The sequence below is a fragment of the Takifugu flavidus genome, chromosome 2 (assembly GCF_003711565.1).
Source record: "Takifugu flavidus isolate HTHZ2018 chromosome 2, ASM371156v2, whole genome shotgun sequence".
Classification (NCBI taxonomy): domain Eukaryota; kingdom Metazoa; phylum Chordata; class Actinopteri; order Tetraodontiformes; family Tetraodontidae; genus Takifugu; species Takifugu flavidus.
This window is the reverse complement of record NC_079521.1, coordinates 14,888,599-14,916,504: the sequence shown is the minus strand read 5'-3', so window position 1 is coordinate 14,916,504 and position 27,906 is coordinate 14,888,599. Positions and strand designations below refer to the sequence as shown.

Sequence of the window (27,906 nt, the reverse complement as noted above, 5' to 3'; positions counted from 1 at the left end):
ATGCCCTTAATGCGTTATTAGCAGCGTTTTATATGTTCATCAAATTAATTAGTGATATCACTTGATTTTAGTCATCCTTTCATTGTGTCTCTTGCCATATAATACATAATATGTTTACATGTATTTGCTTTATATTTAGTTAACTATAACTAACTATATAAGTTCGACGTAATTGTTATCATTATTAGTTCGGTATGGTGTTAACAGCGCCCTCCAGCGGCGGACAGCTAACTCTCCCCCAGCTCACCGCACGGCCCCCGCCTCTCCTCCTCCTCCTCCTCCCCTATTCGAAAACATTTTCGGGAAGAATAAAGTTCCCCCCCCCCAACCTGTCCTCAGCCAGTCTTCACCCGTAGCCAAAGCGGGGCCTAGCGCGAATCACGACCCGACTATGCGGAGACAGAAACGGGCGTTCGGGGACTCTTTGGCCTGTCTCGTGTTTCTCGTGACGCTCGTCGATGCGGGCCGATGTAAGTATGCGGTCACGTTTGCGTGTTCGGCGTTTGCAGGTTTCTGCTCTAACAACTTTTGACACCAGTGCGAGGGGGGGGTAAAGAAGCCTCGGTCAGCACGAGCTGCTGGTTACATTCACCGAGGGGGTCATCGCGGGTATTTCTGGGAAATAACGGTTTCGCAATTACCTTCATTTCCAGGCCAGTTCACAGAAAAAAACATAATTAGGTTGTCCGTGCAGGCTCCAGCCCCATCAGCCATGTGTCATGACTAAGGGGGGTTGGGGGGGGCAAATTCCAGTTGGGATCAGTTAGAATAACAATCCCAATTTAGAGAATACAACAACAACAACAAAACAAACATGCGCCACAGGAAAGATGATGGCTTTCTGAATGAGTTGCTGGCTGTGCACGTTTCTCCCAGTCCTGAGCCCGAGCACAGCTTCCCAGTTCCTGAGGAGGCACAGGAGAGCCAACTCTCTGTTCGAGGAGAGCAAGCCGGGCAACCTGGAGAGGGAATGCATCGAGGAGCTGTGCAACAAGGAGGAGGCCAGGGAGATCTTTGAGAATCAGCCCGAGACGGTGAGAACACCTGAGGGAGCGCTCTGCTTTCACATTGGAGCATCAGGACCACATGTTGGAATTCACACACATTCCCCCCCCTCTTTTAACCCCTGTATATGTGTAATGCACAAACCATTTGTTTGTCTTTCAGGAATATTTCTACCCTAAATATGTTGGTAAGTTTTATGTACTTCTCGAGACGGCCCACCTTTTATTTCCCACTCTCCTGTTCTGATGAAGAGCTCTCCCTCCCCTGCAGTGTGTCTGGGCTCCCACCGTGTCGGCATCGGTAACCAGCATCCTGGTATCCCCTCAGACCTCCGCACCTGTGTGACGGGTGAGGGCCTCCGGTGCAAATCCCCCCTTATTTTCCCCTGTTTGTTTTCTGAAAAAAACCTTCTTTTTAAAAAAAATTTTGAACGTCAGAGATCAATAACCAGTGCTCGCCGTACCCGTGCTACAAGGAGGGTTCCCTGCGCTGCGTGGACGGACAAGCGTCGTTTATGTGCGTCTGCAAAACTGGATGGAAGGGCCAACGCTGCGAGGACGGTCAGTTCCGTAATACAAAATACGCAGCACTGCACGGTCACACCTGATAACACCCCCCCCCCCATATTTCTGTGAAAATGGCTGACGCCCGCTGTCATGTGACCGCGCAGACATCGACGAGTGTTTGGATCCCGAATATCCGGCCGGATGCAACCAAAAATGCAACAACATTCCTGGTAGTTTCCAATGCCAGTGTGAACGTGGCCATTACTTCCTTAACCAAATCACCTGTGTGGGTAAGACTCCATTAGGTCCAGCTGTGTTTATTGTTTTATTTATGTGCGGAGGGACGTATAGAGCTCTTGAGCTCTGAGTAAACATGTGTCTGAAGGGTGTATGACCAAACATGTTATCACAAAAAGACGGTGTCCAGCTGTTGTCCTCATCGGCCCGACCATTCCTATCATCGACCTGTGGTAGCTTCTTAAATAAAAACTTTCAAATTATTTTTTTCAATAGAAATTCCTCTGATTTCTCTCTCTCGCTGTTTTGTAGACAGCGTTTATCTCCTTTGTTTAAAATGCTTATCTAGTGCAAAGTCTCCACAAACACACGCTGAGTCAGTTAACAACTATTTGTAGATTGTGCTGCAATCCATTTGACATGTTTTTTTAATTTTTGGATTTAAATTCGTTTTTGCTTTTTTTCTTCCCCCCTTTATCCGGAAAATGTCAGAAAATATTGAAACATTATCCGTTTTATCTCCCAGATAAACATGGAGCCTCTTGCTGGTGAACATTTGAGATATTTACCGTTTGTAGTTGGATTTTGAAAGGTTTTTTCATTGATATTGTGTCTTTTTAGGAACATCCAAAGCATAAGGATACAATAAAATACAGTCTGCTCTGTCAAATAAGTTTCACAGTTTCACAAATGTATTTTATGAAAGAAATATTGTAGCTTTTGGAAAGGAACTCTTTGGGTCTGCTGTCTTGGTTATTTTTGGATTTTTTTTCACACTTTTAAGATTGTGGATCCAGTTGAAACCCCCCTCGCAGCCATCGATGAAGCTTATGTTGACACATTATCCATCTCATTACATGGTTTAATTCAACAGATTTAAATTAATATCCATGCCTTAATTGTGATTTGGTTTTTAACTATGAGCATATGTTAAAAACAAAACTCAATTAATGGGTATATATGCATGGTTGTTTGAATAATCTGCTGCGATGGCTGCATTTTCTTCATCTCTGTGGCTAACTTAATCCCATTTTTGGGTAATTCCTCACCCTCGTAGCGTATTCTGCGAGTTAGTTTTTGGCCGTGGCACTAACGGCGAGTGTCGGTCTGTCCCAGATGTCGACGAGTGCCAGTTATACCCCAGCATCTGTAAAGAACCGGCCCGGTGCGTCAACATGCCGGGCATGTACGAGTGCAGGTGTCCTAAGGGTTTCCGGTACAACTTCACCTCCAAGACCTGCAGCGGTAAGATGGCCACGCACGCGGAAATTGCTTTGATTTTCTAAAAAAAAACCAAGCCGACCCGCGTCTCTGTCACTTCCTGTCGTTTCAGACGTGGATGAGTGCGAGATGAGTGTGTGCGACGGGATCTGCATAAACACAGTGGGCAGCTACGAGTGCCACTGTGACGGTCGCCTGGGCCTTCGCTTGGCAGAGAACAGCCGGTACTGCCAGAGGATCCCCGTGTGTGTGGATTTATACGACCACAAGCACTCAGAGATGTTGTACCTGGGGGAGCAGTTTTCGGGCCTTCCTGCGATGTTCTTGCGTTATCGACTGCCAGAGAACACAAAGTGAGGAGTCGGTGACAAACGCAATGATTGTTTCTGTTTTGTCCAGGCATGAGCGTTCCTTGGATTTCTTTGTCTTCCGTTTTTTCTGCGTCTGGCCATCAGGTTCGCGGCCGAGTTCGACTTCCGCACGTTTGACCCCGAGGGAGTCGTGCTGTACGCGGAGTCCTCTCAGGGCTCGTGGTTCATGCTGGGGCTGAGAGGCGGACACATCGAGGTCCAGTTCAAAAACCAACACACGTTCAAGCTAACCAGCGGCGGGAAGGCCATCAACGATGGACAGTGGCATGTGGTAAGAAAGGGTATTGCCCCTTCTGCAGCCACTTCATTGCTAAAGGTTAAAGAAAGGAGGAAAAAACAGCACTTTTGAAGCCGCGCATGTGTGATTTGCAGATCTCCGTTGATGAACTGGAGAGCAGCATCAGTGTGAAGATCAGCAAGGAAGCCGTGATGAGCATCAACAGCCCCCAGAGTCTCTTCACGGCAGTTAATGGCAAAGTGGAGACCAAGGTCTACATCGCTGGTCTGCCCGAGCGCGCTGACACCATCAAACCTGTAATCTCATTAGCGGCGATCGCACGCAGCCAAATTTACCCCCGTCGCGGCGCCGTACTCACTGTGTTTACCCCGACACCCATTAGATCAACCCTCGCCTCGACGGCTGCATCCGGGGATGGAATCTGATGAACCAGGGGGCGTCGAGGGTCAAGGAGGTCATCCAGGAGCTGAAGAGCAAACAGTGTTTTATATCTGTGGAAAAGGGGTCCTTTTTCAGCGGAATGGGATTAGCCAGCTTCAACATTGACTACAGTGAGTAAGTTCAGCTGAACCGCATCAGTCCGAACCCCCAAATATCGAAGAGAAATATTCTTTAATGTCTACTGTTCACAACATCCTGGCCTGAGTTTGGAGTATGTCTCTGATGGGAAATATTAAACTAGCAGAAACGGAAAATATTGAAAAACTGCGCCTTTGTGCTTGGCCTTGTTTCTACGGTTACGCATCAACAGGTGATTCTGGGAGCTGGTCGGTTGACATAGAGATGAACATACGTCCGTCCAGCAGCACAGGTGTGATCTTTGCACTGGTGAGCAACGACACCGTCCCCCTGTCGATCGCCGTGGTCACCCAGGGAGAAGACGAAGCGGTGAGTCCTTGTCTTCGAGTCTTGACGCAGAAGCGCCAAAGTAGGGGATTCAACCTCGGAACATTGTAACCGTCAATCCTCCAGAACCTGCAGGTGTTCTTGGGCGGTGTCTCTGTGGCGACGCTGGACTCTCTCATGCTGTGCTACCCCGAGCGGCTGACGGTGTCTCTGAAAATCACCCCAGCAGCCGTCCAAGTCTCAGGCAATTCCTCCACCGTCACCTACGTGACGTCCGAGTCCCTGCAGGAGGCCCTGGAGCACCTCAACGCCACCATGCAGAACCCCCTCACGACATATATCGGCGGGATACCAGGTCGGTCAAGAGACAACAAAAGTGCCTTATTCTAATCTTGTAAGAGTTTGCTCTAATCTCCCCGATTCTCTCGGTCAGATGACATCCCTTTACCCGCCACCCCGGTGACGGCGTATTACCACGGCTGCATGGACATCAGCGTTAACGGCCAGCAGCTGGACTTTGACGAGGCCCTCAGCAAGCACAACAGCATCAAATCCCACTCCTGTCCTCCAGTGTCCGCCCCCGATAGCCAGCGGGACGTCCTTCAGCCCCCTGCGGAGTGACCCATCCCCACCACGGACAATGCAGGGATGAATGTGGGGCGGCAAACATGGGAGACAGCTTTTGGAAAAGATGTAGGGGGGTTGAAGTGGTAGTTGGTTGTAGTTTTCTGCATTACACTTTTCATCCATCCGGAGGATGATGATGACGTGAATGAAATGTTAATGTTTTCCAAGAGGAGCTTAGCTCTGTGGCACGAGCATGGCACAATGTTGGGAGAGTGTTTGTGTTTTTATGTAGGAAAACAAACTACTGGTCTCGGCTCGCCATACTATGAAACTACTAGGTCTTTCTCTCTGTTGCTAAATATTGATTTTTTTTATTTTTTTAGTAATTTTCCAACATTGGATAGAGTTGTGTTGAAAACATCACTTTATTTGCACCTTTATTTGCATTTTGGATTATAATCTTCTAGATTAAGGTTTTATTAATTTACAATGACAATAAAAACATGTTTTGGCCAGATGTGTATATTCTTATTGTGACTCACAAAACAAAGTGTAGATTTCTTGCATTGTACAAATATAAATATGTCTAAAACAATTAAACATTTTTATGATAGAGGCCTTAAATCCTGTTCATACTACTCTTGTCTCACTGGCTACTGTGTGTTTTTGTACAATGAAATCAAGGCATTGTTGGCTAATATTCGGATTTATTTGGATTAATACAAATGAATGATAAACAGGTTCACACTTTATTTTCATAGTTGGATTAGCATCACTACGGGGAGTGCCTCAATGGGTTTGGATGGTCTGGGAGAGAGAGGAGAGGAAAGAAAGGTGCATAAAAATCCTGAGAAAATGAGGACAGAGAAGCTCCCAGAGCTCTGGATGCTCCGAACTCCCCTGCCTAACACTGGATCTTATAGATCAACCTCGTGACCCACCATAGGCTGCACACTGGGAGGGTTATTTTTAGAGCAGAGCCTGGGGAGAAAGGAGGAGTCGCTACATTGTGGGACAGTGGGTGGCAGAAGATGGTTCTAAGAGCAACAAAAATGCAATAGCAGGATTGCAACCGATAGGGGGCAGTCTCTGCACATGCATGCATTACATACGTTGCACCTAACCGACAAGTTTTTGAGTCAATAAATCAACAAAACGAGCCTCTAAAAATGCCCCCCAAGCCAAACAACCTCTACCCATTTAAATGCTGTGCACCCTGCCTTGGAGTGATCCTCAAATGTTGCCAAACTTGCGGTCCTGCTAAAGCTGGGTGTCGCAACTCTGTCGGCCCCGTAAAAACAAGTGCGTTTTTCCAAAAGTTTTCTTTCCACACGTAGACCCCCGCATTCGGAGCGACGCGCACGCACGCGCGCACGCACGCACGCACGCACGGGCGCGCAGCGGCGCGGCGGGGCGGGAGGGGAGGGACGGATGAGAGGAGAGTTATCTGCATCGTCCCAAACTCCTGCCAGCACTTTTCACACAGCTGCTCCCCCCTCCTGAAGCGGCAGAAGCGCGCAGTGTTCCTCCGCAGAGTGGGGGAATCCAGTCCGGGCTACAGAGGGCTACGCACAGACGAGGCTTTTTTAAAATAAAATAAACTGCTTTCCGCAATGGGGACGAGGTGAACCGCAGAGGATGGTAGTTGTGGACGGCGTGCAGCAGAACCGCAGGGCAGTCTAGGTCTCGGCGCTCCGCGGCGGGAAGCGAACCTCGGGACGGTAACGGGCCGACGGTCGGGGGTACCTGAACAACACTACCTGCGGCGTTCCGCTGTGGCGCTTAGCCCCGAACGGCATTGACCCTGAGACTGGGGACGGAGGCACGGCAGCGCGGGGGGCTGGAGAAACTTTCTCAGGCTTGACGCAGACACGGCGGTTCAACAATGCGGCTGACCCCGACAAAGTCCCTCTCATCGGCGGCGCTGCTGATACTGTTGGCTGTCCGCTGGAGCGACGGCAGTAAGTAAACATTCACATGCTAACGGCTAGCTAGCGCGCTAATTCCACTTTGACATTTATGTTGTGGCTGCTGATGATACATGCCTCGGTTATTACCAGTGCTTTTAACCGGGGCTGTTTCGCAACGCTTGTTTGCCCTTTTTTTTAATCTTTAAAAACCAGGCAGGCATACTTTATATTCGTTTCTGTTTAGCCTGCTCGTATCCTTACAGGTTAATAAATCGATTCGGGGGTGGGGATGCGTTTCTTTTGTAGTTTCATTGTCCCCCCAAGAGGCGAGCCAGTTTCTGAGCAGACACAGGAGAGCAAATCAAGTTTTCGAGGAGACGAAGCAAGGACACTTGGAGAGGGAGTGTGTGGAGGAGAGGTGCTCCAAGGAAGAGGCCAGAGAAGTGTTTGAGAACGACCCGGAGACGGTGAGTCTGTCATAAATCACCCAACCAGCCCAGAAAGTTGTGGTTTTCCAGTCAAGGTTGCACGCAGGTTTACTCTCCAAAACACCAAACAGCACCACCCCTCCATCTGGCTCCTTGCACTGAGGTATTGCAGTGTCCACAAATGCGCCTCTCATCCCTCTCATGAGTCCAAATACTGTAGTTTCGTCTGTCACAAAAAAAAAAAACATGTTGAAAATTGACGACAGCCACCAGACTAATGATTCACCGTCTGGGCTGCTCTCATTCGTGCAAGTTCCAGTAAATTCAAGGAGGAGACGGCTGTCAGTCTGCACAGTAAGACAAAGCATGTTGCACGGAAGGTGGTGTCAAAAGCCAAGTGAGCGGGAGGTCTTTATTGCGTGTAATCTGTAGGGTTTTTGCCTGATGGACGGATTGGAACGGTCGAACGCGGGTGACCACGCGAGTCCGCTTCCAGAAAAATACATACGAGTGACGCAAGCGGCCTCTGATCCTGACTGGGCTCACTGAAGGCCGCCCGGGGCTTTGCTTTAACAGACGGATGGTGACGTAAAATAATGCCTTTTAATTCAGGACGGTGTACATTTCCTGGCTAATCTGTTTACACACGCCCGTGGCCCTTTTTTTCTGTGTCGTGTGTCCCGACAAACATAATCCATCACGCCGCATATTTGCGGCAGATTAGTTGGCATTCTGAAGGAGTGATTCATGATTCATCAGGCTTTTCACCGATGTAAATACAAAAGCTCCCTGAATGTGGAGAGGCATAAAGACAACATGTCCTAAATGCATTAAATGAACGTATTCATATTTTTGCTGGTTAGTGGGTAGGTCATATCCACGGTGGATGGCGTTGGATGTGGCAGTGGATGACTCAGGGATCACGCAAAAGATTAGGCGGGCGGCGAGACAAGCTGAGGGAGGTGGAAGCTTAAAGTGGCGCTGGGTTTAGAGGTTAAGGTGAACGCAGGTGAAATCCCTCGGGTCGCAGGCAGAGTATTCGTTGCGTGTCAAGCTTTTGTGTTTTCCTGCAGCCTTGTCACGTCACAAAGCTGCGGTCTCATCCGGCTGCATTATTCATCCAGAGTGGGCTTCTCTGACTCTGCAGTTTCTCCTGCTGCAGCACTCTGGCTCTGCAGAACCGGAGAGCGAAGCCTTCCTGATTTGTTCCTGATTGTCGCTCAACAAATGCAGCCAACGTGTCGATATTTAACCCTTAAGGTTGTTCCAGATGACATCTGCGTCACTAAATTTGCCTCACTGTGGGAATCCCTGGGTCGTTCCAAGGTTATAATCGGTCTTCTTATTGATCATCTATTGAATTTGCACATTTACACCTGTCTTCTTCTTCTGCCCCCACTAAAATCTCCGCATTACAGCCACATTTTCCAAAGCTAGGTCTTAAGTTCTGACCTAGATGAGAGGGAGTGCTGCAACCAGGAAGCCAGACGGATGCTGCTGCTGTTGGGAATGCAGAGAATTTTCAGGAAGCCTTTGGCAAAAAGCTGCCCTTGCAATGCAAATGTTAGGGACGCACTGAAATGGAATTTGATCGTGAAATGTAAATTGAGAGCAAAATGAAGGGTTGAAATGGAAATTTAGGAAGGGTGTGGTGGAGACTGGGAGAGCAGATGAAGTCCATTTGGTTCCTCATTCATTTACAAGGAAACAAAAGTTGAAAGAAGACCAGCGTCAAACGACTGAGGGGGGGGGGGGGCATCACCTGCTGTGAAGGCACCAAACTCCTGTGGTGCATACAGCGCACACCTACTGTGTTGGGTCCTGTGTCCTGTGCATGCAGCAAACACATGCTGTGAAGACGTCCGCGCCTTCAACTATATAAGATCAGAACTGTGTTCATTGAGTAGAGATCTCTCCGCATGCTTCCGTGTGTGTATCCTGACTGACTGACTGGATTAAAACCATCTCCTATGCAGTAACTTAGATTAATAGTTTTTCTTCTCCAAACGGCTAAAAATTCCGCGACAGCACCTTCTAAGACTCTCACTAAAAAATGGATTTTGATATAAATGAAGTGCAGTGTGGCTTGTTTTCTCTCTTGTTTGCTGTGTTCTTTAAGTGACACTTGCTAATTTGTCTCCTGTTCATTTAGGATTACTTCTATCCCAAGTATATGGGTAAGTTGTCACTTGGAAGCTTGTCCCCTCACAGATTATCCACCAACTTCTTTCTCATCACATTTCTCTTTTGTCTCTGTCCAGCCTGTCTGGAAAGGTTTGGAGATGCTGAAAGGAAGAAACAAGATCTGATTACATGTGTCCACAGTAAGTTTGCACTGCCTGCCCCTCTTTAGCCGCCTTTGTAGTCCAGTTGGGTTTTCCACTCGCAGTTTAGTGCAGTTGTTTCGACAGCTGTTGGGCTTTCTCTGTGATAAATGACAAGTTAATCTTCTATTAGCCCCCTTAATTTGTGTTGTCACAGCAGCAAAAAAGGATACCCAAACAGACAGAGCAACAGATGCTGGGGGGTCCGGCTGCACTGCAGTACCAATCTGCAGCTTATCCGCCCTCTGGATCTATAGGGAAAAAAGACGGCGTGCGTAAGAGGATGCTGAATCATTTTTTGCAGCGTGGCACACTTACCTGCTCCTGCAACTTTGAGGGCGGTGTACTCTATGCGGGCATCGGCGAACCCATGACTGAAGCTGCAGCTCTTTGCGCTTCGTGCCACTCATTGGTGAAAGAACGCCACACCCCTGCAGCCGTCACACACTCACGCACGCTCTCGGTGGGTAACTGCATCAGCTCGCTCCCTGAAGATGTGACATGGAAAAAACAAAAAAAAAAGTCCTTGACAGTAGCAGAGCGCCGGCTTTCTGCTGCATCAGGATACGAGAACCAGCACGGCTTTGCTGCAATTGGCTGAGGCGTCGCTTTGTGGATGGGGGAGGGGTGGCGGAGTGACTCAGCTGCAGAATTGTGGCACCTTTTTAGTTCTTTTTGTCGTCTCTCTTTTGCATTGGCTCAGTAGTTTACACACTTTCAAGCTTCTATTAAAATCTTTTTGCTGTCTGCATATTAGTTTTGGGTTTGTTTTTGTTTTTTTTACAGAATATTGGAGTTGAGGGAATGTTGCTGCTGTGAAATCTCTGCTCGTACATTTGGGAAATTTACTATTCATTTCTTTTAAATTAGGCATGTGGTGTGAAGGAACAGCTGATACTGAGGCAGCTCATATGCTGATACCAAAATAGCTTCGAGCGTCTCCCTTTGGCACTGATGGGCTGCAGATCACTGCAGTCCCACACAGTTGAGCATAAAGTGTTTCGTTTTTTTAACGTTCATATTTAGTTTTGATGTCTTAGGATTTCAGTGCAAATACATGTTGGGTTTTTGGTTTTGAAATCATCTTCAACGGCACGAGTTACTAGAAAGTGGTCTGCATTTGAAAACAGGACCTTCTTATCTTTCCTGTTTCCCTCATTTTCTTCAAACGCTGTCTTTTTCTCTCTCAAACTGCTCAACAAGTCTGGACATGTAGATTTTAAACTTCACCACTAGGAAAAGGAAACTGAGTGGGGAAGAACAAATATGTGTAAGTGCACGTTCACCCACACAAACTCAAGTGGAGTGAAATGAAAGTATCCTCAAAAATGAGAAGACGAAAGTGAGCAGCGCCGGATTGTCTGCTTTCCCTCAAATTTGGAAGCTCTAATGATTTCTTTATTTTTCAGAACATACTCTAGCATTTCCCATTTTTCCCATTGTCGTTGCTCTTCAAAACGCCTCTAACAGAGCTTTTTTAAGCCACGATACCGTCCCAATCCCTGTCTTTTCTCCCATTCAAAGATATTCCAGACCAGTGCTCCCCATCTCCCTGCAATCCCGGAGGTACGGTGCGCTGCGAGGACAAAAAGGGCGACTTCCTCTGTCACTGTTTCACAGGCTGGGCCGGAGCCAGATGTGAGAAAGGTAAAGTTGCTGCTGTGGGTAGCGAGAAGGACAGTTGTGTGTGCATTTTAGCATGTGCACGTCTGTAGTCAGACCAATTTGACGTTGGAGGTGGCGGCAACCTTCCCAATAACAAAACAGCTTCTGAGAGTTAGTGACTACAGTTACGCACAGCAGTTAGAGAATACTCCCAATCTACTGTATAGAGTTGCAATTTAAGGGAGAGAAAGATCAGTTTCTGTGATTTATGGCATCAGCACCCTTCCACCCATTTCCACTGTGACTCATCCTGCCACCTTGCAGCCGAAGGAAAACCAAGACGGATTCGGGTTGACTCGGACTGAGTCTTTTCCACTTGACAACGGCACTAAACACTCCGCCACAATGACATAGTGTGTCAGTTATGTGCAAGTCTAACAACAAATCCATAGGAGACTCTTAAGTTGAACCGAAGCCCAAGCACCCGTCGCCACTCAAGACCTCGTGGACATTAAGAAATCCTAACTCTTAAATCTTTATTCAGTCACAGCTCGTGGTGCTGATGTTTTTCCTGCATTCATGTCGGCTGTATCACCGTCTTATGTGCAGATGTTGATGAGTGCAGCAAGAGAAATGGAGGGTGTGACCACCAGTGCAACAACACTATGGGCAGTTACCGTTGCTCCTGTCACCAAGGTTACATGCTGGTAGGACGCCACATGTGTGACGGTAAGCTGCAGATGTGGATGGACGAGAACTGAAGTCACATCATTGGATTTTTAAAATGGGAGCATCTGGCTGCGGATTCACATTTTCAAGTAATTTTAAATGCTTTTCTGTGTTGGATCATCTACTTCACTGCGAGCACCAGGTCATTGTTGTCTACTTGATACAGTTTATCCACTACACCCAGTTAGTTTAACTCAACCCAGTTAAAACTGGGCCCTCCAGCCAGTATAGCTGATAAGAATGATATTTATCACCACTTCTCCCATATATTTAAATTTTTTATACCCTCAAATACTAAATAAGTGTATATTTATGCCTTACAGATGTGGATGAGTGTAAAGACGCAGAAGTATGTGGAACAGCGAGTTGCAAGAATAAAGAGGGCGGCTACGACTGCTTGTGTGAAACCGGTTACGTCTACGATAATGAAACCAAAAGCTGTGTTGGTGAGTGTTTGTACACTGATTTCTGAGAAGTGGGTGAAGGGCTGTGTCAGCGTTGGGGGGGGTGAAAACTGCAGCTGGGGTTTGGAAATCCGGACAGGAAGGTAGACGCAGAGGGAGAGCAGTCAGTTGTTCTAGAGATCAGTTCATTTAATAGTTGAAAAACAAAGATCGTAAGAGGGATGTTGGAAATGTGTGACAATTCTTTAAGATTGTTCGCACAGGAAGAAGTAGATTAAAGATATTATCTATCTATAAAATAAGTAAATAAGATAAGAGTTGAGTACTTGTACTGCAGGTACAAAGCCAAAAAAGGATCCTTTGGTATTTATTAAGATAACATATTAGGATTAGTAACTAGGAGTGTTGGTACAAGCTCTGATAAGAATTCACAGACTCCAACCAAACTCATGCATCACTGTGTGCCCTGTTTTGCCCGGTGGTGGAAACTGAATGTTTTTCTTACTTCCATAAACCTCCTCTGAGATAGAATCACCAGCTTTTTCATGGCCTTTTATGGTTGTGTACGAAGCCCAGAGATACCAGCCAGTCCATGTCAAACCCTGCCCCCCCCACAAACAAACACACACATGCACTTTATTCAAGAGCTGTTTTCATTCCCTGGTTGTTGACAGAAAATAATTTCTTTTGCTTTAACTGGAAAAAAGGTTTGCAACTTTGTTTCTGTAACTGTCATCTCTCTGTCACCTCCGCGCCTTCAAACGGCAGACGTGGATGAGTGTGAGACAGGTGTGTGTGCAGAGGAGTGTCTGAACACTCCCGGGAGTTTCCATTGCTTCTGCGATGGTCGACAGGGCATGAAGCTGAGCCAGGACCTCAGGAGCTGTAAGGTGAAATACACAAACTCTCGCGCAAAAACCGTACTGAAATTTGGGGCGGACGGAATCGGTGCTCAACGCAGGATGATTCATTAATTCAAAATTCGTTTCAGCCTCTGACTCCCTGCATGTCGCCGTCTCTGAAGAAGAACTCCCGTTCTCTCTACCTTGGCCGCATGTTCAGCGGCGTGCCGATGGTGAGGCTGCGTTTTCGCCGGAAAATTCCAACCGGGTGAGAACAACGTGCCTTTCTGGGTCGGCAGCAGAGGCTCGAGACGCTCCTAATTTTAATTCAATCCTGCTCCCCCCCGACCAGCTTTTCAGCAGAGTTTGACTTCCGTACCTACGACCCCGAGGGGGTGATCTTTTTCGCCGGAGGTCACCTAAATAGCTCATGGATTGTGCTGGCGATGCACCACGGGAGGCTGGAGCTGCAGCTCAAGTACGGCGCGGTCAGCAGGGTGACCAGCAGCGGACCCGTCGTCAATGACGGCCAGTGGAGAAAGGTTGGACGGGACGCTGGCAGAGCCGCCTCCATCAGCCGAGGGAACGCTCTTTACACGGCTCTGTGCTTCTCTCCTCAGATCTCAGTGGAGGAGCAGGGGCGGAGCCTTGTCATTAAGATCGACAGAGAGGCCGTCATGAAGATTGCGGTGAACGGCGATCTGTTCACGCTGCGGAAGGGCGTGCACGAGCTCAACCTCACTGTCGGAGGAGTCCCTTTCCGGGAGGACGGCCTTGTCAATCAGGTTGGGTTTTTTTTAAACAGGCTTATGATTTTGTACAGGAAAGAAACCATCTGATTAATATATTTATATCGTGCCCCAGGTGAATCCACGTCTAGACGGCTGTATGAAAGAATGGAAGTGGTTAACGGGAGAAGATACGTCCATACAAGAGACCATTCGCTCCAACGACAATATGCAATGCTTCAGCACCGATGACCCTGGAGCGTATTACCCTGGAACAGGCTTTGCTCTCTTCAACATCTCTTATGGTACACTGTGTGTGTGTGTGTGTGTGTGTGTGTGTGTGTGTGTGTGTGTGTGTGTGTGTGTGTGTGTGTGTGTGTGTCTGTTTAGGGTTTGTATAAAAGAGCTTTGCTATTTCCTCTAGGTACTCGATGTTATAATTGTTTGGATAAATGTTCACGGACGTCCGCCACTGGCTACTTATCCAACAGTTATCCTCGTCTCTGTTTGTATATAAAGGTCACGACCTGCTGTGACGTCTCTTTTATGCATATATGGACATAAAATTCCCGCTGTTGTCACTTCAGAATCCCAGAACCTGAGTGTTCAGTTGACCCTCCGTCCAACATCTGCCATTGGAGTCCTGTTTGCACTGGTGCACCAGGACAGAGTCCCTCTCTCCGTTGCCCTGGCCGATTATCACCCAGGCACCGACGAATGGCGAGATGTGAGCTCTTATTCTCACTCTGCGCACGTGTGCGGTTTGATTTTTGTCACCGACGCCACCGTTTTCTGTGCGTTCAGTACATCTTGGTAACTGCAGACGGCGCCGTCCTCGCCAGTGCTCCCGCCCCGCTGTGTGACGGCAGGAGCCACGAAATCCACGTCACGATCTCAGGAAACCAAACCCTGCTGCTGGTGGACGGGCGGTCGGGACGTAGCGAAGACACAGAAGTTCCCATTGACCTCCTGTCCCAGTGCAGCACCTTTATAGGTGGCCTTCCTGGTGAGGATACTCCTTTACTGAACGGGATATGAGGGTTTGGGTTAAACGTGGTTGGTTGTTAAAGTGATTATGTGTTTTATTGACCTGTGTCGCGCTCAGATGTTCCCCTGGTGTCCACACTGGTGTCGGCTCCCTACAGCGGCTGCATGGACGTCCGCATTAACAGCCAGCCTGTAGATCTGGACCAGGCCGTCCACAAACACAACGACATCCGCTCCCACTCCTGCCCCCTGCTGGACTCTCTCCAGTGACCAGAGTTCCACACAGATTGTTCAGGCCGTGAGAGATGATTTCCCATATGTTTTATCAAAGCTTTGACCAGTGGCAAGATATTTTTAGATTGGAATGTAAAAAAGAACTGGAGCCTGAGCCCAGAACCACCCTGTCCTTTTACTGTGATGCTGCATAGAGCTGTCTGCAGGGAATTTGAGCTCTGCGAAATGTCTCTGTGAGTTAGTTATTCAGCAAATGAGCAACACTTGTATTGGTAGATGAATAGGACTTAATGCTGCACAACATTGCCTAAAACTGCCCGTGTTTCACAGACTTGAATGCCCGTCAGAACACCAAAGGCCTCGTCAGGGTCATTTTTTAGTAGCCTGACAGGCTACTAAATCAGGCAAAGCTGAGGCCGTGTTTCTGAGATTTATGGTCTGTTCAAATAGCTTGAAATAAGAGTAAAAAAGAGATACAACAGCTTTCCTGGGAGCAATAGGTATGAACAGGTGCTTGTGTGTTTGCCTCATAATAAGTTCCCCTTTTAGAAGCCCAGTTCCCTCCTTCACGTGAGCAGGCAGGTGCAGTTTAGTGTTCTGTATAAAAACCTTGCACAGCACTGCAGGCAGACATAGAGTGCAAGTGAAGCCACCCCACCCACACACCCACTTTGGTAAATTAGCACTCTGTGTCTGTCTGCAGTCTTAAAATTCAACCATGTGCCTCCAAAGAACAACCCAAACTTCCCTCAGCTTCCCTCTGCACAGCTGAATTGGGTCAGTATTAGAATTGATTGAATAGGCTGTGCCCAGTACAGCAAAAGGCCCCTTCTTTCCCTCGGATTCACCTCCTTTCCAGTTAATACCTGCCATATATCAAACGTATTGACGCTAGTTAGCCACAGAAGCACAGGGAGAAGGGGCCCCCTCCTCACAGGAGACAGCGAGCACTGCATCTAACACATCACACAAGCTACTGAGAGTTAAACGATTGAGCTGTAAAATAGTAACTTTGTAAATAATGTCACTGTACAATGCTTAGCGGGGTCAGAGAGAGAGGGAAAAAAAGCACTACCTAATGGCCACTGGGGATTTCTGCACATTTAAGCAAACCCAAAATGAGTCCTTCACAATCATCCGCTTCCTAAGGTAACAACAGTTCCTGAGAAAATACAGCGCTGTTTTGGTGGTTGTTGTTTTTAAGCAAATATTTTAATCCAGCAAAAATCAAGAATGTCAGGAGCCGCGTGATGGAACATTACAAAAGGGCTCCATTGTTATGTTATGTCCCTCTGTGTCGCTTTGTAGTTTGCTGATGAGTGAATGCCAGAATATAGAGCTTGACAAGTTATTTTTTTATTTTTATCATGTGTTGTTTATTGACATGGTTTTAGTTCTGTTTTTGTTTATTTTTAAACATTATTTTACACTGTAACTGTCAGTAAAATGATGAGGGAGGTCTGGTTTTAAATATTTAACTTCCCTCATCACTGAAAAACCCTAATAAAAAATGATTAAAGCAGTTGTACAAACAGAGAGTAAAACTCTATTTTCCAAAAATATCCTTTCTATGCTGTGTGCTTATGTCAGAGCCTTGATTATTATTACCCGACCGATGAAAAGGTCTTAAGATAAGCTGTTTATAAAGGTTGTTTACACCCTCTGCTATAATCACAGCAATTTCTGGACAAAAATAAATGCAACAAATCCATTTATGAAGGCCACCCTTTGTTCTCCGTTAATAGTTCTGATCAACTCTAATGAAAATGATGGTAGAAAACTCTGTTAAAGAACTGATCAACTCGAGTAAACCTTGATTTTAGGCCTTATTTTTAAAGGGGAAGCAAATGAATTGAAAATGCCGTAAAGCACGACGGACACGGTGTGAAAATGTGCAAAGTGTTTTATTGAGATCAAGCATTTAAAATGAGAAAATACAGGTGAAATCGCAAACTCAAAGAAGCAGCTGGGGTCCTTAAGATGTGCACATAAAGGGCGAAAACACTGGATTTAATTTTCCCATTTATCTCTCTACAAACAAGAGGTTTAGCCCCAGATTGTAGAATTTTTGCTTTAAGATGTTGAGCCCTTAATCCACACGTAGACGGCATAAGCATTCATTTCTTACTGAGCATGCATCATCAATAACGTACAGCCTGTCAACTGGGTTTTAAAGTGCACGAGACGAGTCACAGATCCACAACGGCGACGTTTGCATCCTTTACCTTCCACTTTAGATTTAAACTGGAGAATGAATCTAAACGTTGAACAGATCAGAGCTACACTCTACATGGGAGCGTGACGCTGGCCCTTTCCCCATCTAAAAGTCAACTACCAAACATCTGGAGCTACGGGGGGGAGGGGGTCAGGCTGCTGTAGCCGTGGGGCTCAGCAGGCGTACGGCGGGGGTTTCTCAAAGGCGCTGTAGGAGGGTCCGTAAAGGGCGGGGGCATTAGGCGTCAGCATGTAGCCCCCTGCGTCCTGGGCGGCTCCCTGAGGCTGCGGCTGGGTGACGGCCTGAGGAGGCTGCTGGTTCTGGTTCTCCTCAGGCAGGCAGGGGTTGGAGGCGGCTCCTGCTTCAGGAACAGGTTGAGAGGTGGCAGAAGGCTGATAGCTGCCGTTGTGCTGGGAGACGTGAAGACGATGATGATAGCATTCAATGGTCCGCTAGCATAAACGTGTTAAACGTTCGTGGTTTTGTCCTCACCTGCATCGGTATTGGGAAGTTGGGGTAACTGGGCAGAGTTTGTCCGGAAGGACAGAAGCCGGAGTAGGTGAGCATGTGCTGGGTGGGGTTGTACAAGATGTGGGGCGGAGGCGTGGGACTGGGAGCCATCTGCAGAGCTGGCTTTTGCTGGAGGAACACAGGACACAAAGGACTTAAAATGGGGTGACGAATCAATAAATGCAGGTCGTCTAAATCAAATCAATAAATGTCTTGGGTCCAGGTTGGGTTTGATGTGTGGGGCTCCTGGGGTCAACAATCGATCATTTAGCTTCATATACGGCAAACAAAGGTGGCTAAAAGTAGCAGAAGAACATGAGAAAAGGATCGGCGGTGTTTCCCTTTGACACACATCCTGGGGATCAGATGGGACGAAACAGATGTCAGGGATTTTGGGTGGCTCATTGTTGGAGAAAGTATCTAGATTGAAGTCATAATAAAAGCCTCTCACATTCCTCTGGACTCTCCATTGTCTTTAAATCTCCTGCCTTTAATTTATTTTCCGTCCTCCTCCAAAATGGATCCTTTGTTAAACATATTTAAAGATTTGTTCGAATCCCCCCCACCCCGCGCGCTCTGTTGATGGACGGATGTGCCAACTTCTTTTGGAAGCAGCGCTCACCAAATCCTTGTAAGCTCCGAGGATAGCAGCGGCGATGATTCCCAGGAAAAGGCCGATCACGTTCAGCACCACCGAGGCCCACAGCAGGCGGTGCAGGTGGATCACGTCCCAGCAGCTGCCGACCCCGGTGAACTCGTAGTACTGTGTGTGGTACTCTGTGCTGGGAGACCAGGGTCACATGTGCACATGTTTTCATTACACGCATTCAAACAAGGCCAAGCATGTGCAGTTTGTATTTAGAGAACAAAAAAGGAACTTTGGAGAAGTGCCAGAATCCCATGATTCATGCAAGCTTGTGTTTCTGTCAGTGATTTTCCCACAGCATCTTCCATAGCCTGCGACTCAGATATGTTTACAAGTTTTAAGAGCCTTAACTTAACTATTTACTGCAAGGACTGTGCTTTACATCTGCCCGCCAACAGTTTGTGTGTCTCACCTCTCACAGTTGTACAGGTAGCAGCAGTAGCAGGTGTTGCTCCTCAGCTTCAGCTTGCACGATTTGTCAAACGAACGACATGTCACCTGCGTCATAGTGGTCATCCTTTTTAGTAATCCCTCGTCAATACAAATGAAGCAACAGCTACACGGTGTGGACAAGTGACACGGAAATGGTAAAATACAGTTGAGTGCAGTTCCGCCTTTCGCCACTGGGCGCCAGTAGACACCTGGTTTTTTAAATCAAGCGCTCAAGGAAGAAGAATGTTGCTGCAGCTCCACAAAACAGGTTTAAATAATATGAAAACAACTTGAACGGTGAGTGATATTTCATTGATTTGAAGGTAAATAGCCTTTATTGTGTAATGCAACGTTGGTTTACGTAACACGTAGAAAACGTAGAAAACTCCACATAGTGGAGAACGGTACACAAATGCATTAAAGTATGTTAAAGGTGCATTTTTAGGGTGAATTTTAGGGTAAATTGGGTGGTTTTAAAGAATGTGCTTTGAAATATAAAAAGAAGAGTCCATTTAAAAAACCAAAACAAATATTTTTTACGCGAATGGCTCTTTTTAAGAGACAATAAAACACTTGATAGACAGCCAATTGGAAACAGTTCAAGATTGATAGAGCCATGTCATTTAAATTCACTTTACCTTTATTTCCAACAGCATGCATGAAGATTATCTGAGGACTGAAATAGCACAAAACTCTGCGCTCTCTACTGCCCCCTGGCTGTAGGTTTTAGTATAGCTTTTAAACGCCTCTGCTGAAACTGCTTTTTTTAAATTAGATTTTTCCTCTTTTGAATTCCGTGTCGCATGTTAAAGTGCTAGAGTGGTTAGTTAATCTGATCTGATAGCAGATAGTAAAAGCATTTCACACAAAACTAAGGCAACAGGTAAACAGTATTTAAATGAGACTCAGTCACCTCTGTGTAGTAGCTGTCATAGGCGTAGCCCGAGCCACTGCTGTAAAAGTCACACATGTCCTCCTGCAAGGGCCTAATGTCCTGAATGAGAGACAGAGGGACAGAGGATGGTGTTTAGCTGGGGGTGAGGGTTATTTCACATCCCTCTTTGGTTTAGGCCCCTCACTTAATTGGTTAGTCTTAATTATAATGAGCTAATCTCTATTCAAATTTCACCTAATGTGGTCTGCTGCTAAAATTGACCCAGGAAGATGAGAATACATGAGTGTGGGGCATTCCTGCAGGTGCGTTACTCACAATGAACTCGGAGGCGATTATCCCGTCCACGATGGCACAGAAAAAAGATGCGATCACTCCGATGCTGATGAAGATGATCGCCGCCAGGAGCTTAGGGACAGAGTTTAAAAATAGTTTGTATCAAAAGTTAAACCTTTGGAACTTAAACTTGGCCCTGCTAACTGTCTGTGCGCACTCTTGCAATGGTGGTGAAGGAAAAGTATGGCTGCAGAAATGCTTTGTGGGTAATTAAGGGGGAGGACACAACATAAATGACCTGTTACACCTCCAAGGTCAATCTAATTTTTTTCAATCTGCTGCTCTCTCTTTTTTCTCTCTCACACATCATTAGGTAACATACAAGAACACACACACACACACACACACACACATTTTTGAAAGCTTTATGCTCTGACTATATTTCATTGGATAAACATCAACAAGTAATTTGAACTGATCTGGTAAAGAAATAAACATGCTTTTAAATTGTATCTCTACTCTCCATTAATGAGAATCTACTCTTAAATGTTGATAGGAAAATGACGCCAGGAGTCGCACAAACAAACTCTGAATTTCTCCCAGAGGTGCTGGTTACAGAAAATGGCGTCTTTTATCAGCCGCTGGTCCAGGCGCTCCACTTCATTAGAGCCTTAAATGGCTTCGTTTTTATGGGCTGCGAGGGGGAGATGAGACCAGCAGCCGAGACAATAGAGCCTGACAAGTGCATTACTTCACATTACCTTAGCACCAGCTGGCAGCGCATAAAACACCTCGACACACAGTCGGAGGGGCCCGAAGGCCCCCAATACCCCCCCCCCCCCCCCCCCCCCCCCCCACCTCCCCGATTCCTCTGGAGCAGAGAGAAAAATCAAACGGTGTAAAAGATTCTGGAGTCACAAGGGCATTTCTTTAACAATGACCTAAAATTCTATCAATAAAGACCTGAAAGCAGGGGGAGGATATCAGTAAGGACGAACGCCAACACCAATCAGCTGATGTAACTAAGGTAACGGGCTGCTGCACCCGCTTCTTTCCCCGTTCGCTCAACCGGTGACTAATCGCGGTCGCCGGACACATTGGTAATAAGCACTTGTTGTAAAATACGACCCATTTAAAGGTCCGCCAGCCTGCTCTCCACCGCCACAGGACGACCTAAGTGATGGCGGTCAGTGCGCGCGGAGAGACCGTAGAACACAAAGAACATGAGCTACGTGGAGCGTTTGACCATAAAGAAGCCTCTCGGACCGCTCAGACCCCTTTACAGGGCGAATCCTTTGTCAGTGCAGGAGCTTTGAGGGACTGGATCCTGCTGCAGATGTGCTGTGGAGCTCTCTGAGGGTAAATACGCAGCCGGCTGAGGTCAGAGCGCCGAGAGTTGAAGGAAGTAGAGGGAACATCGGGGTTCTCCGGTGTCCGTCGCGGCTGCGGATAGTTTTTCTGAGCTTCTGCTGGGTTTGCCGCTCGCGTTACAGCGTGAGGAAAGGAGACACCTGAGTGAGGAGGCTGTTGCGCAGGAGGTGCAGAATGCCAACATGAAAGTTTAATGTGAACCCGCCAACAGAAGCAACAATTGCCTCCGTGGTTGTGCTTTAATAACCAAAAAAAAAAAAAAATAAAACCAGAAACCCCAGAAACCACTTCTCTTCCAAAAGTTCTTAAAAAATGCCTTCAGGAAGCTCTGGGGAAGGTGCACGTGTGGACGGGATGCAAGGCAACGTCAACAATACCATGAAAAATTCACAGGACACATAAACCACAGCCAGAGACGGGGTGTTAATGTCACCACGCCCAGGTATTTTCACTCCATCTGAAATTGAAAGCAGGCCTCATTTCTCATACAGTTGATACACTATGAAATAAAATATGAGCCTAGTTGAAAAAGCTGTTCCCACAAGAGCTTTTATTGTGAAATTTAAGGTTAAATGAGCCCTTTCTAAACCTAGAGTATCTAAAAGGAGCTCACAGAAGGTGATACCTCATCAGATAACCCAAATGCTACCATGGTGCTGTAACAGACCTGGGGTCAGGGCACTAGGTCAGCGGGGTCAATGAAGACCCCAGAACAGCCTGTTCCCTGTTATCTGTCCAATTTGACTCCAAATCTTGCTTTGCTCAGCGTCCCATTTTACTGTATGGGCAGATTTCACCGGTCACTGACGTGGTTTTCCTTCGATTGTCCTGCAGTCCAAAGAGCATTTTGATGATATTACACCTGTATCCCTGTCAGGAAATAACCAATACTAATCCGGTTTCTCTGAAATCCAGAGCCAATGACATTCGTGTCCCCAGACCGCAACGTCAGTCGCGTGCTGACCCGGACGCAAGAGCACATTACGCTGAGATGGTGTAATCTGATTTACTCTTTTACAAATTCCCGTAAACTGTTTAGTGAATTTCTGTAACGTGACCCTGGTTCCCATTGTGGAAGCACCTCAGGTGCTGGAGCAAAAATGTTTTTAGTGGCGCTCCAAAAGGTCACCTTGGTGGATGCTAACATGTCACTGCTGCAGTCCTGTTGTGTCTAGGCTAGCTTGCTGGTGTTTGAGGTTGCTAACGTTATTAGCGTGTTGCTAGATGTCCCACCAGGGCAGTCCTAGTCAAAGCACATCCCATGAATAAGCTGGTTTAGAAAACTCACCATCGAGCGGCGGTTTTCCACCAGGTGGATGCCAACGATGCCCAGGAACGCTCCGAAACTCAGCTGCAAGCACAAAGATGCCAGAAACGCTTTTGTAAAACGGCGGCTAAGAGTGGAGGACGAGCGAGGCGTCGAGGACTTACGATGATGCCGGGGTAATATCCAGCGACGGGCACGTTGTCCGTGCGGGTGGCGGAGATCAGGCCGATGGTCAGGACCACCAGAGACAGAGCCAGCAGAGCCACCGTCACCCAGAGGGCCGATCTCCTGCGACGCAGGTACTGAACTGGGGACGGGTGAGAGGACAGCAGTTAACTGGGAGCATCCAGCTTTTCCCAGGCAGGGTCAGTGGGTGAGAGCCAGGGATACACCCTGGACACCAGTCCATCACACACAGAGCTCACCCGGCACAAGGAAAACCAGCAAACTCAAATTCATGGACTGGTGACCTGTCCTAGGTTTATTCCTGTTGATTTCGCTACATAGCACCTGATAACTGAGGCGTGCAACATTTTTTTGGCACCTTATTGTAAACGAGGATGTTATTTTATAAGAAATGAGAGATCTGACTCATAACAGGGTCCTTAATCCTAAAACATTAACTGACAATTATTATTAGTCCATAACTGATTCTTCGAGTGTTTTTTTATAGGATTAAAACAATTTATTTTAAAATTCCCTTAGCTGAAAAGGATTTAAAGAAGCTGATTTTTCACCATCCAGCAATCAGTTAATTACCTGTGTAATGATGTAATAAAGCCAAATTAATGGGACGGTAAATGACAGGAAATAGGTCCAATTATTCTTATGACCGTGTTACTGCCCTACACATGTGCATGACCGGTTGGTTATTTCTGGCAAAATAATTTGAAAATCTAGTGTAATATTTCTCTTTGGGAGCTGGATACAGTGTAATAATGCAAAACAAATAATTCTCCATTGAATATTGAAACAGTAAAACACAGGTTAATGCATTCCTGCAGATAGGAAATAGATTTTCACAGCTAGGAGGTGACAGGAAATGGATTAAAACATTTAAAAACAGACTTTGTCAGATTTGAGGATGGCAGAATCATACCTGATGGATCCTGGATTTCTGGACTTGTTTCTTGAGTTGCTTGTGAGGTTTCAGGCTGCATTTTGACTCGATTGGGAGGAAAAGTTGCTTAAAAAAAAGACAAAAGACTGGAGCGACGTTTTTAAAGATGGAAGGTTGAACTAATGTTTTTAATTTGTTCCCGCCGAGTCAAACCAGAGTCCTCATCCTCCAATAAAGTTTGATTAGGACTCGAACATCTTTATTAAGCCTGCGACCGTCTGGAAGTGAGACTGCAGCTCAGACTACACTCAGGTGTGTGTGTGTGTGTGTGTGTGTATGTGAGAGAGAGAGAGAGAGAGAGAGCAAGAGAGAGAGAGCTAGAGCTCATTTATCACACATTCAAGTGGATTAATCTCTTTCAATTCCTATTTCACTCCTCATTTTTATGACCTTCTGTCTTGTTTGTGTAGGTTTTTGTGGGTTTTTTTGTATTATTGTCACCTGTAAAAGTGCTTTTGATGACCACCAACAGTAGCGCGGCTCTACAGCGCCCCCATCGGACGACACAGGAAACGTTCGGCTACAGGGTTCCATAGCCAAAAGACTCACACGTTTAATAATAACCATAATTTTCATTTGTTTTATAAAGAAACAAAAAAAAATTGCAGTAAAAATAAAATCGATCATTCCAAAAAAAAAATAAATTTCAGACCAGTCAAAAAAAACCCCAGTAATATCAGTGTGTCACCAAGACGGTGTTGGATATTTAGGTACAGATCTATGGGTTACACTCCTTATGAATCAGTTAAAGCTGTAGACAATAAAATTATACCTCAGGTGCAAACGCATTGTTGTTTTCAGAGAATATGTGTTTGCACCCGAGGTCAGTCCATGTCACATCATCAATGTGCTGAAGCTGCTCATGACACCGTGCAGGTGGACGACTTGGTCGGCGGCTCCAAGATGGACTCGCGCCGCAGGTCGTTGGGCAAAGCGCCGTTGGGCCCCCAGAGTGTAAGCTCCCCGTAAACGCCCATTTCGATCATCTCTTCTTGCCACGGGATGGAGATGTTCCCCGAGGCGAATTCATTGAAAAAATCCCTGTCTGCGTCCTCCAGCTGCACGCCTTTAACGGTGGAGAAGGCCCCCACGTCATCAATGTTCTTTGCGTAAACTGTCTTGGAGTCTGGTAGAAAAGGGGGTGTGAGGATCCCTGTAGAGATGCATCACGGGGGGAGGGGGGACAGCCGGGTGTTATCAATAGCAGTTTACCCATCCAAAGTTCTGGAATGTCTGAAACAGACCTGCGCTCAGTTTCCTCCAGTTGATGTCGCTGAAGAAAGCGTGAGCCCTGAGGTCATCACACGAGCCGTTCCTGAAGCCGAGCCGCTTGTCCACCTCTCTGACCAGCAGGTCCTCGCAGAATGAACGGGCCTTCTCGCTGAACTTCTCCGGATACGTTACCGGGTCGTTCAGGACCCGCTTCTTCAGCACCTTATTCTCCACCTTAAAAACCAAATGTTAAACATATGAATGAGGTGTTTACATCAGGAAAGTCATTCTGTCATTTATACCTTCTCTCCTCGAGTCCTAAAGGGGCCTTTGGCAGCGATAAACTCGTACACAGTGACCCCCAACGCAAAATAATCTACGCTGTAGTCATACTCTTCTCCTTTCAGCAGCTCTGGAGCCATAAAACCTGCAGATGACAGAAGGTAAAGGCACAATCTGATTTATGACATTTGTTGATTCTACTTGTTAAGCTATGCTAGCAACCAGCAGCTATGTAACTACGGAAGTGCTAGCTAACCTAGTCGCCACTATTCATGGATTAGCTATATTTATACTATGTGCACTAAGAAAATGTGTGTGTGTGTGTGTGGGGGGGGGGGGGGGGGGGGGGTGGTGTCACATTTTCATCATTTAGCAGACACTTTTGTCCAACATTGAAAGACGCCATCAAGCCACTGAGCCATGAACAGGAGAGAAGTGGAGGAGACTAGAACTAGGAGGAGGAATCATGTTTTCCACTGTACCTGGTGTTCCAGCATAACCCTTGATTTTATCCTGATGGTCAGCCAGCTCAACAGCCAGACCCAGGTCAGAAATCCGGACATTACCTGCAGGATTGAATGCAGATGTGTCAGCTGTTGTGTGTCACAGAGGTGGGTACGGATGCGAACGACCACCTTCATTATCCAGCAGCACATTTTCAGGTTTGAGGTCTCTGTAGACGATTCTCTTCTGGTGGAGATGCTCCAAGCCCTGAATGATTTGGGCTGCGTAGTAGCAGGCCCGTGGCTCCTGGAACCCTGGGTTGTTCTCGTCCACGTTATAAATGTGATACCTGGATGCAGGAGAGAATTGACTGAATTTGACCAAATGTGCTGGACGAATAAAAGGCAGAAGACCAAAGATGGACGCTGCTGAGGTCTGACCTCATGTCTCCTCCATTCATGATGGTCATGACCAGGCACAACTCTGTTTTTGTCTGGAAGGCGTAAGCCAGGGAGACAATGAACCTGCTGTGAACTCGAGCCAGGATCCTCTTCTCCACCATCGCCCCCTACAGGACAGGATATCAGGATTTCGCTTTACATACAGCTGGTATTTAGTTAAATCTTTCACTGTAGAAAGAAGAAAGAAAATCCAGGTTTGCACCAGCCATTTTTGCACATGTTTTGGAATGACGGCAGGATTAGGAACTCCACTGCACGGTCGCTCCATTTATAAACACGACAGGATCAAATTAATCATTTAAGCCAGTGGTGATGAATGTCCTCCCCAAGGATCAGCCTGGTCTACTCGCTGATGCTCCGGTGGGAAGATTAGAAAGACATTGTGTATATGATGACACACGGAGTATCCCAAGTTTCAAAATACTCCTCAAATTGGATCGTACTACGAGTGAAAGTAGTAAACAGCAGCGCGACAGTTCATACCTCGTAACCTTTCCTCTTCTTCAGCCTCTTCTTGTTGAGCTTTTTGCAGGCATACAGTTTCCCCGTGGCCCTCATCTGACAGGCCGATACTTCCCCAAATCCCCCTTTCCCAAGCACACGAAAATCCAGAAACCAGTCCTCTTCCATGGGCTGCATCTCCAGCCACTTCCACTGCAGGAACCTTTTCAGATACATGCTCTCCAGGAAGAACGTGTAGGGTACTTCCTTGAGGAAGTCCAACACTCTTTCTAGAGTATCAGTGAAAAGATCATCACCGGCATCTTTGTGTTTCTCTCTGATTGCCGTGATGCCGTTTTCTGGCAGAAAGGGGCAGAAATATTTGGCCCCGGGCTCCATGTATCGACTCAAGATCTTGCTTGCTTTCTTGACTCGATCTGCGTCCTCAGCCATGTTGTATTCCTCCACGTCCTTCCATAGGTGGCCGGAGCCTTTATACTCACTTTTAGAGTTTAGGAACTCCTGGAAAAGACGCTTGCCGATGGGCTGCTCGACGCAGACCGTTTGGAATCCCAGGTCTAAAGTCTCCCGCAAGCTTTCGCACACTGTGATGTGGGGCAGCTTGAGGCGGGAATGGTACTTCTGGTCCCGGTTGGCCGCGGGGTTGGCAGTGCCGTCCAGGCTCCCGCGGGCCGAGATGTAGGCGGAGTTGGCCACCACTGTTGTCAGCCCACCAATATCCATGGTGACCCTCAAAGACGGAGAGTAGATGTTAATATCAGATCACGTCCGGGGGGAAAAAAACAAGCAGAGGAAGTAGACGACGATGTAAACAGTCAGCGGGGGGGTATCTTCTTGTTCAGCCGCAGACGCACATGCTGAGCTACCTGACTCATCCCCTTTCTCTGAAGGGACTTATCCACGCCATAATGCTTTATCCTGTGCTAATGCACGTGCTGTCCTATGAGAACACAGCCAGGTCTGTTTTGTTGTGGTCGTATAGATCCGATCCCTAATCATGGGCGTTGGGGTGGAAGAGGCCAGGTGTGTGTGTGCGCGCGCACGCGTGTGTGTGTGTGTGTGTGTGTGTGACCTGAGGCGTCGTACTGAGGCGTCAGTTACATCCATCGTCAAAAAAATGTCATTTGCAACTCG

At 47.0% G+C, this 27,906-nt stretch overlaps 4 protein-coding genes across 5 annotated transcripts; 2 read left to right on the top strand and 2 right to left on the bottom strand.

Moving 5' to 3' along the window:
* Positions 1-309: 309 nt before the first annotated feature.
* Positions 310-5,637, top strand: pros1 (protein S). Of its 2 annotated transcripts, XR_008946920.1 has the most exons (15): positions 310-470; positions 877-1,034; positions 1,168-1,192; positions 1,276-1,353; positions 1,443-1,565; positions 1,676-1,801; positions 2,865-2,993; positions 3,082-3,322; positions 3,425-3,611; positions 3,713-3,874; positions 3,961-4,129; positions 4,330-4,466; positions 4,551-4,779; positions 4,858-5,496; positions 5,543-5,637. XR_008946920.1 is itself a non-coding variant. In XM_057013485.1 (14 exons), the coding sequence occupies exons 1-14, from the start codon at positions 392-394 to the stop codon at positions 5,043-5,045; spliced, it is 2,031 nt and encodes a 676-aa protein (XP_056869465.1). In that variant the 5' UTR covers positions 310-391; the 3' UTR covers positions 5,046-5,506. The 2 variants fall into 2 exon arrangements, 1 of the variants encoding a protein (XP_056869465.1); XM_057013485.1 differs by lacking the exon at positions 5,543-5,637 and having other exon boundaries at positions 4,858-5,506.
* Positions 5,638-6,441: 804 nt separating this feature from the next.
* On the top strand, positions 6,442-16,714 carry gas6 (growth arrest-specific 6). The gene is made up of 15 exons (XM_057013501.1): positions 6,442-6,952; positions 7,208-7,368; positions 9,482-9,506; positions 9,591-9,653; positions 11,178-11,300; positions 11,868-11,987; positions 12,311-12,433; positions 13,160-13,281; positions 13,383-13,501; positions 13,586-13,775; positions 13,854-14,018; positions 14,098-14,266; positions 14,549-14,688; positions 14,766-14,967; positions 15,067-16,714. Exons 1-15 carry the CDS (start codon positions 6,877-6,879, stop codon positions 15,216-15,218), a joined length of 1,950 nt encoding a protein of 649 aa, XP_056869481.1. The 5' UTR covers positions 6,442-6,876; the 3' UTR covers positions 15,219-16,714.
* Positions 16,715-17,067: 353 nt separating this feature from the next.
* Positions 17,068-24,117, bottom strand: LOC130514141 (transmembrane protein 255B). Its single transcript, XM_057013521.1, has 9 exons — positions 23,891-24,117; positions 22,956-23,098; positions 22,813-22,875; positions 20,196-20,285; positions 19,899-19,979; positions 18,966-19,051; positions 18,530-18,689; positions 17,890-18,036; positions 17,068-17,807 (listed from the first exon to the last, which is right to left on the bottom strand). Exons 1-9 carry the CDS (start codon positions 23,949-23,951, stop codon positions 17,571-17,573), a joined length of 1,068 nt encoding a protein of 355 aa, XP_056869501.1. The 5' UTR covers positions 23,952-24,117; the 3' UTR covers positions 17,068-17,570.
* Positions 24,118-24,335: 218 nt separating this feature from the next.
* grk1a (G protein-coupled receptor kinase 1 a) lies at positions 24,336-27,768 on the bottom strand. Its single transcript, XM_057013509.1, has 7 exons — positions 26,794-27,768; positions 26,290-26,417; positions 26,041-26,198; positions 25,888-25,971; positions 25,426-25,550; positions 25,156-25,357; positions 24,336-25,064 (listed from the first exon to the last, which is right to left on the bottom strand). The coding sequence occupies exons 1-7, from the start codon at positions 27,493-27,495 to the stop codon at positions 24,772-24,774; spliced, it is 1,692 nt and encodes a 563-aa protein (XP_056869489.1). The 5' UTR covers positions 27,496-27,768; the 3' UTR covers positions 24,336-24,771.
* Positions 27,769-27,906: the final 138 nt, after the last annotated feature.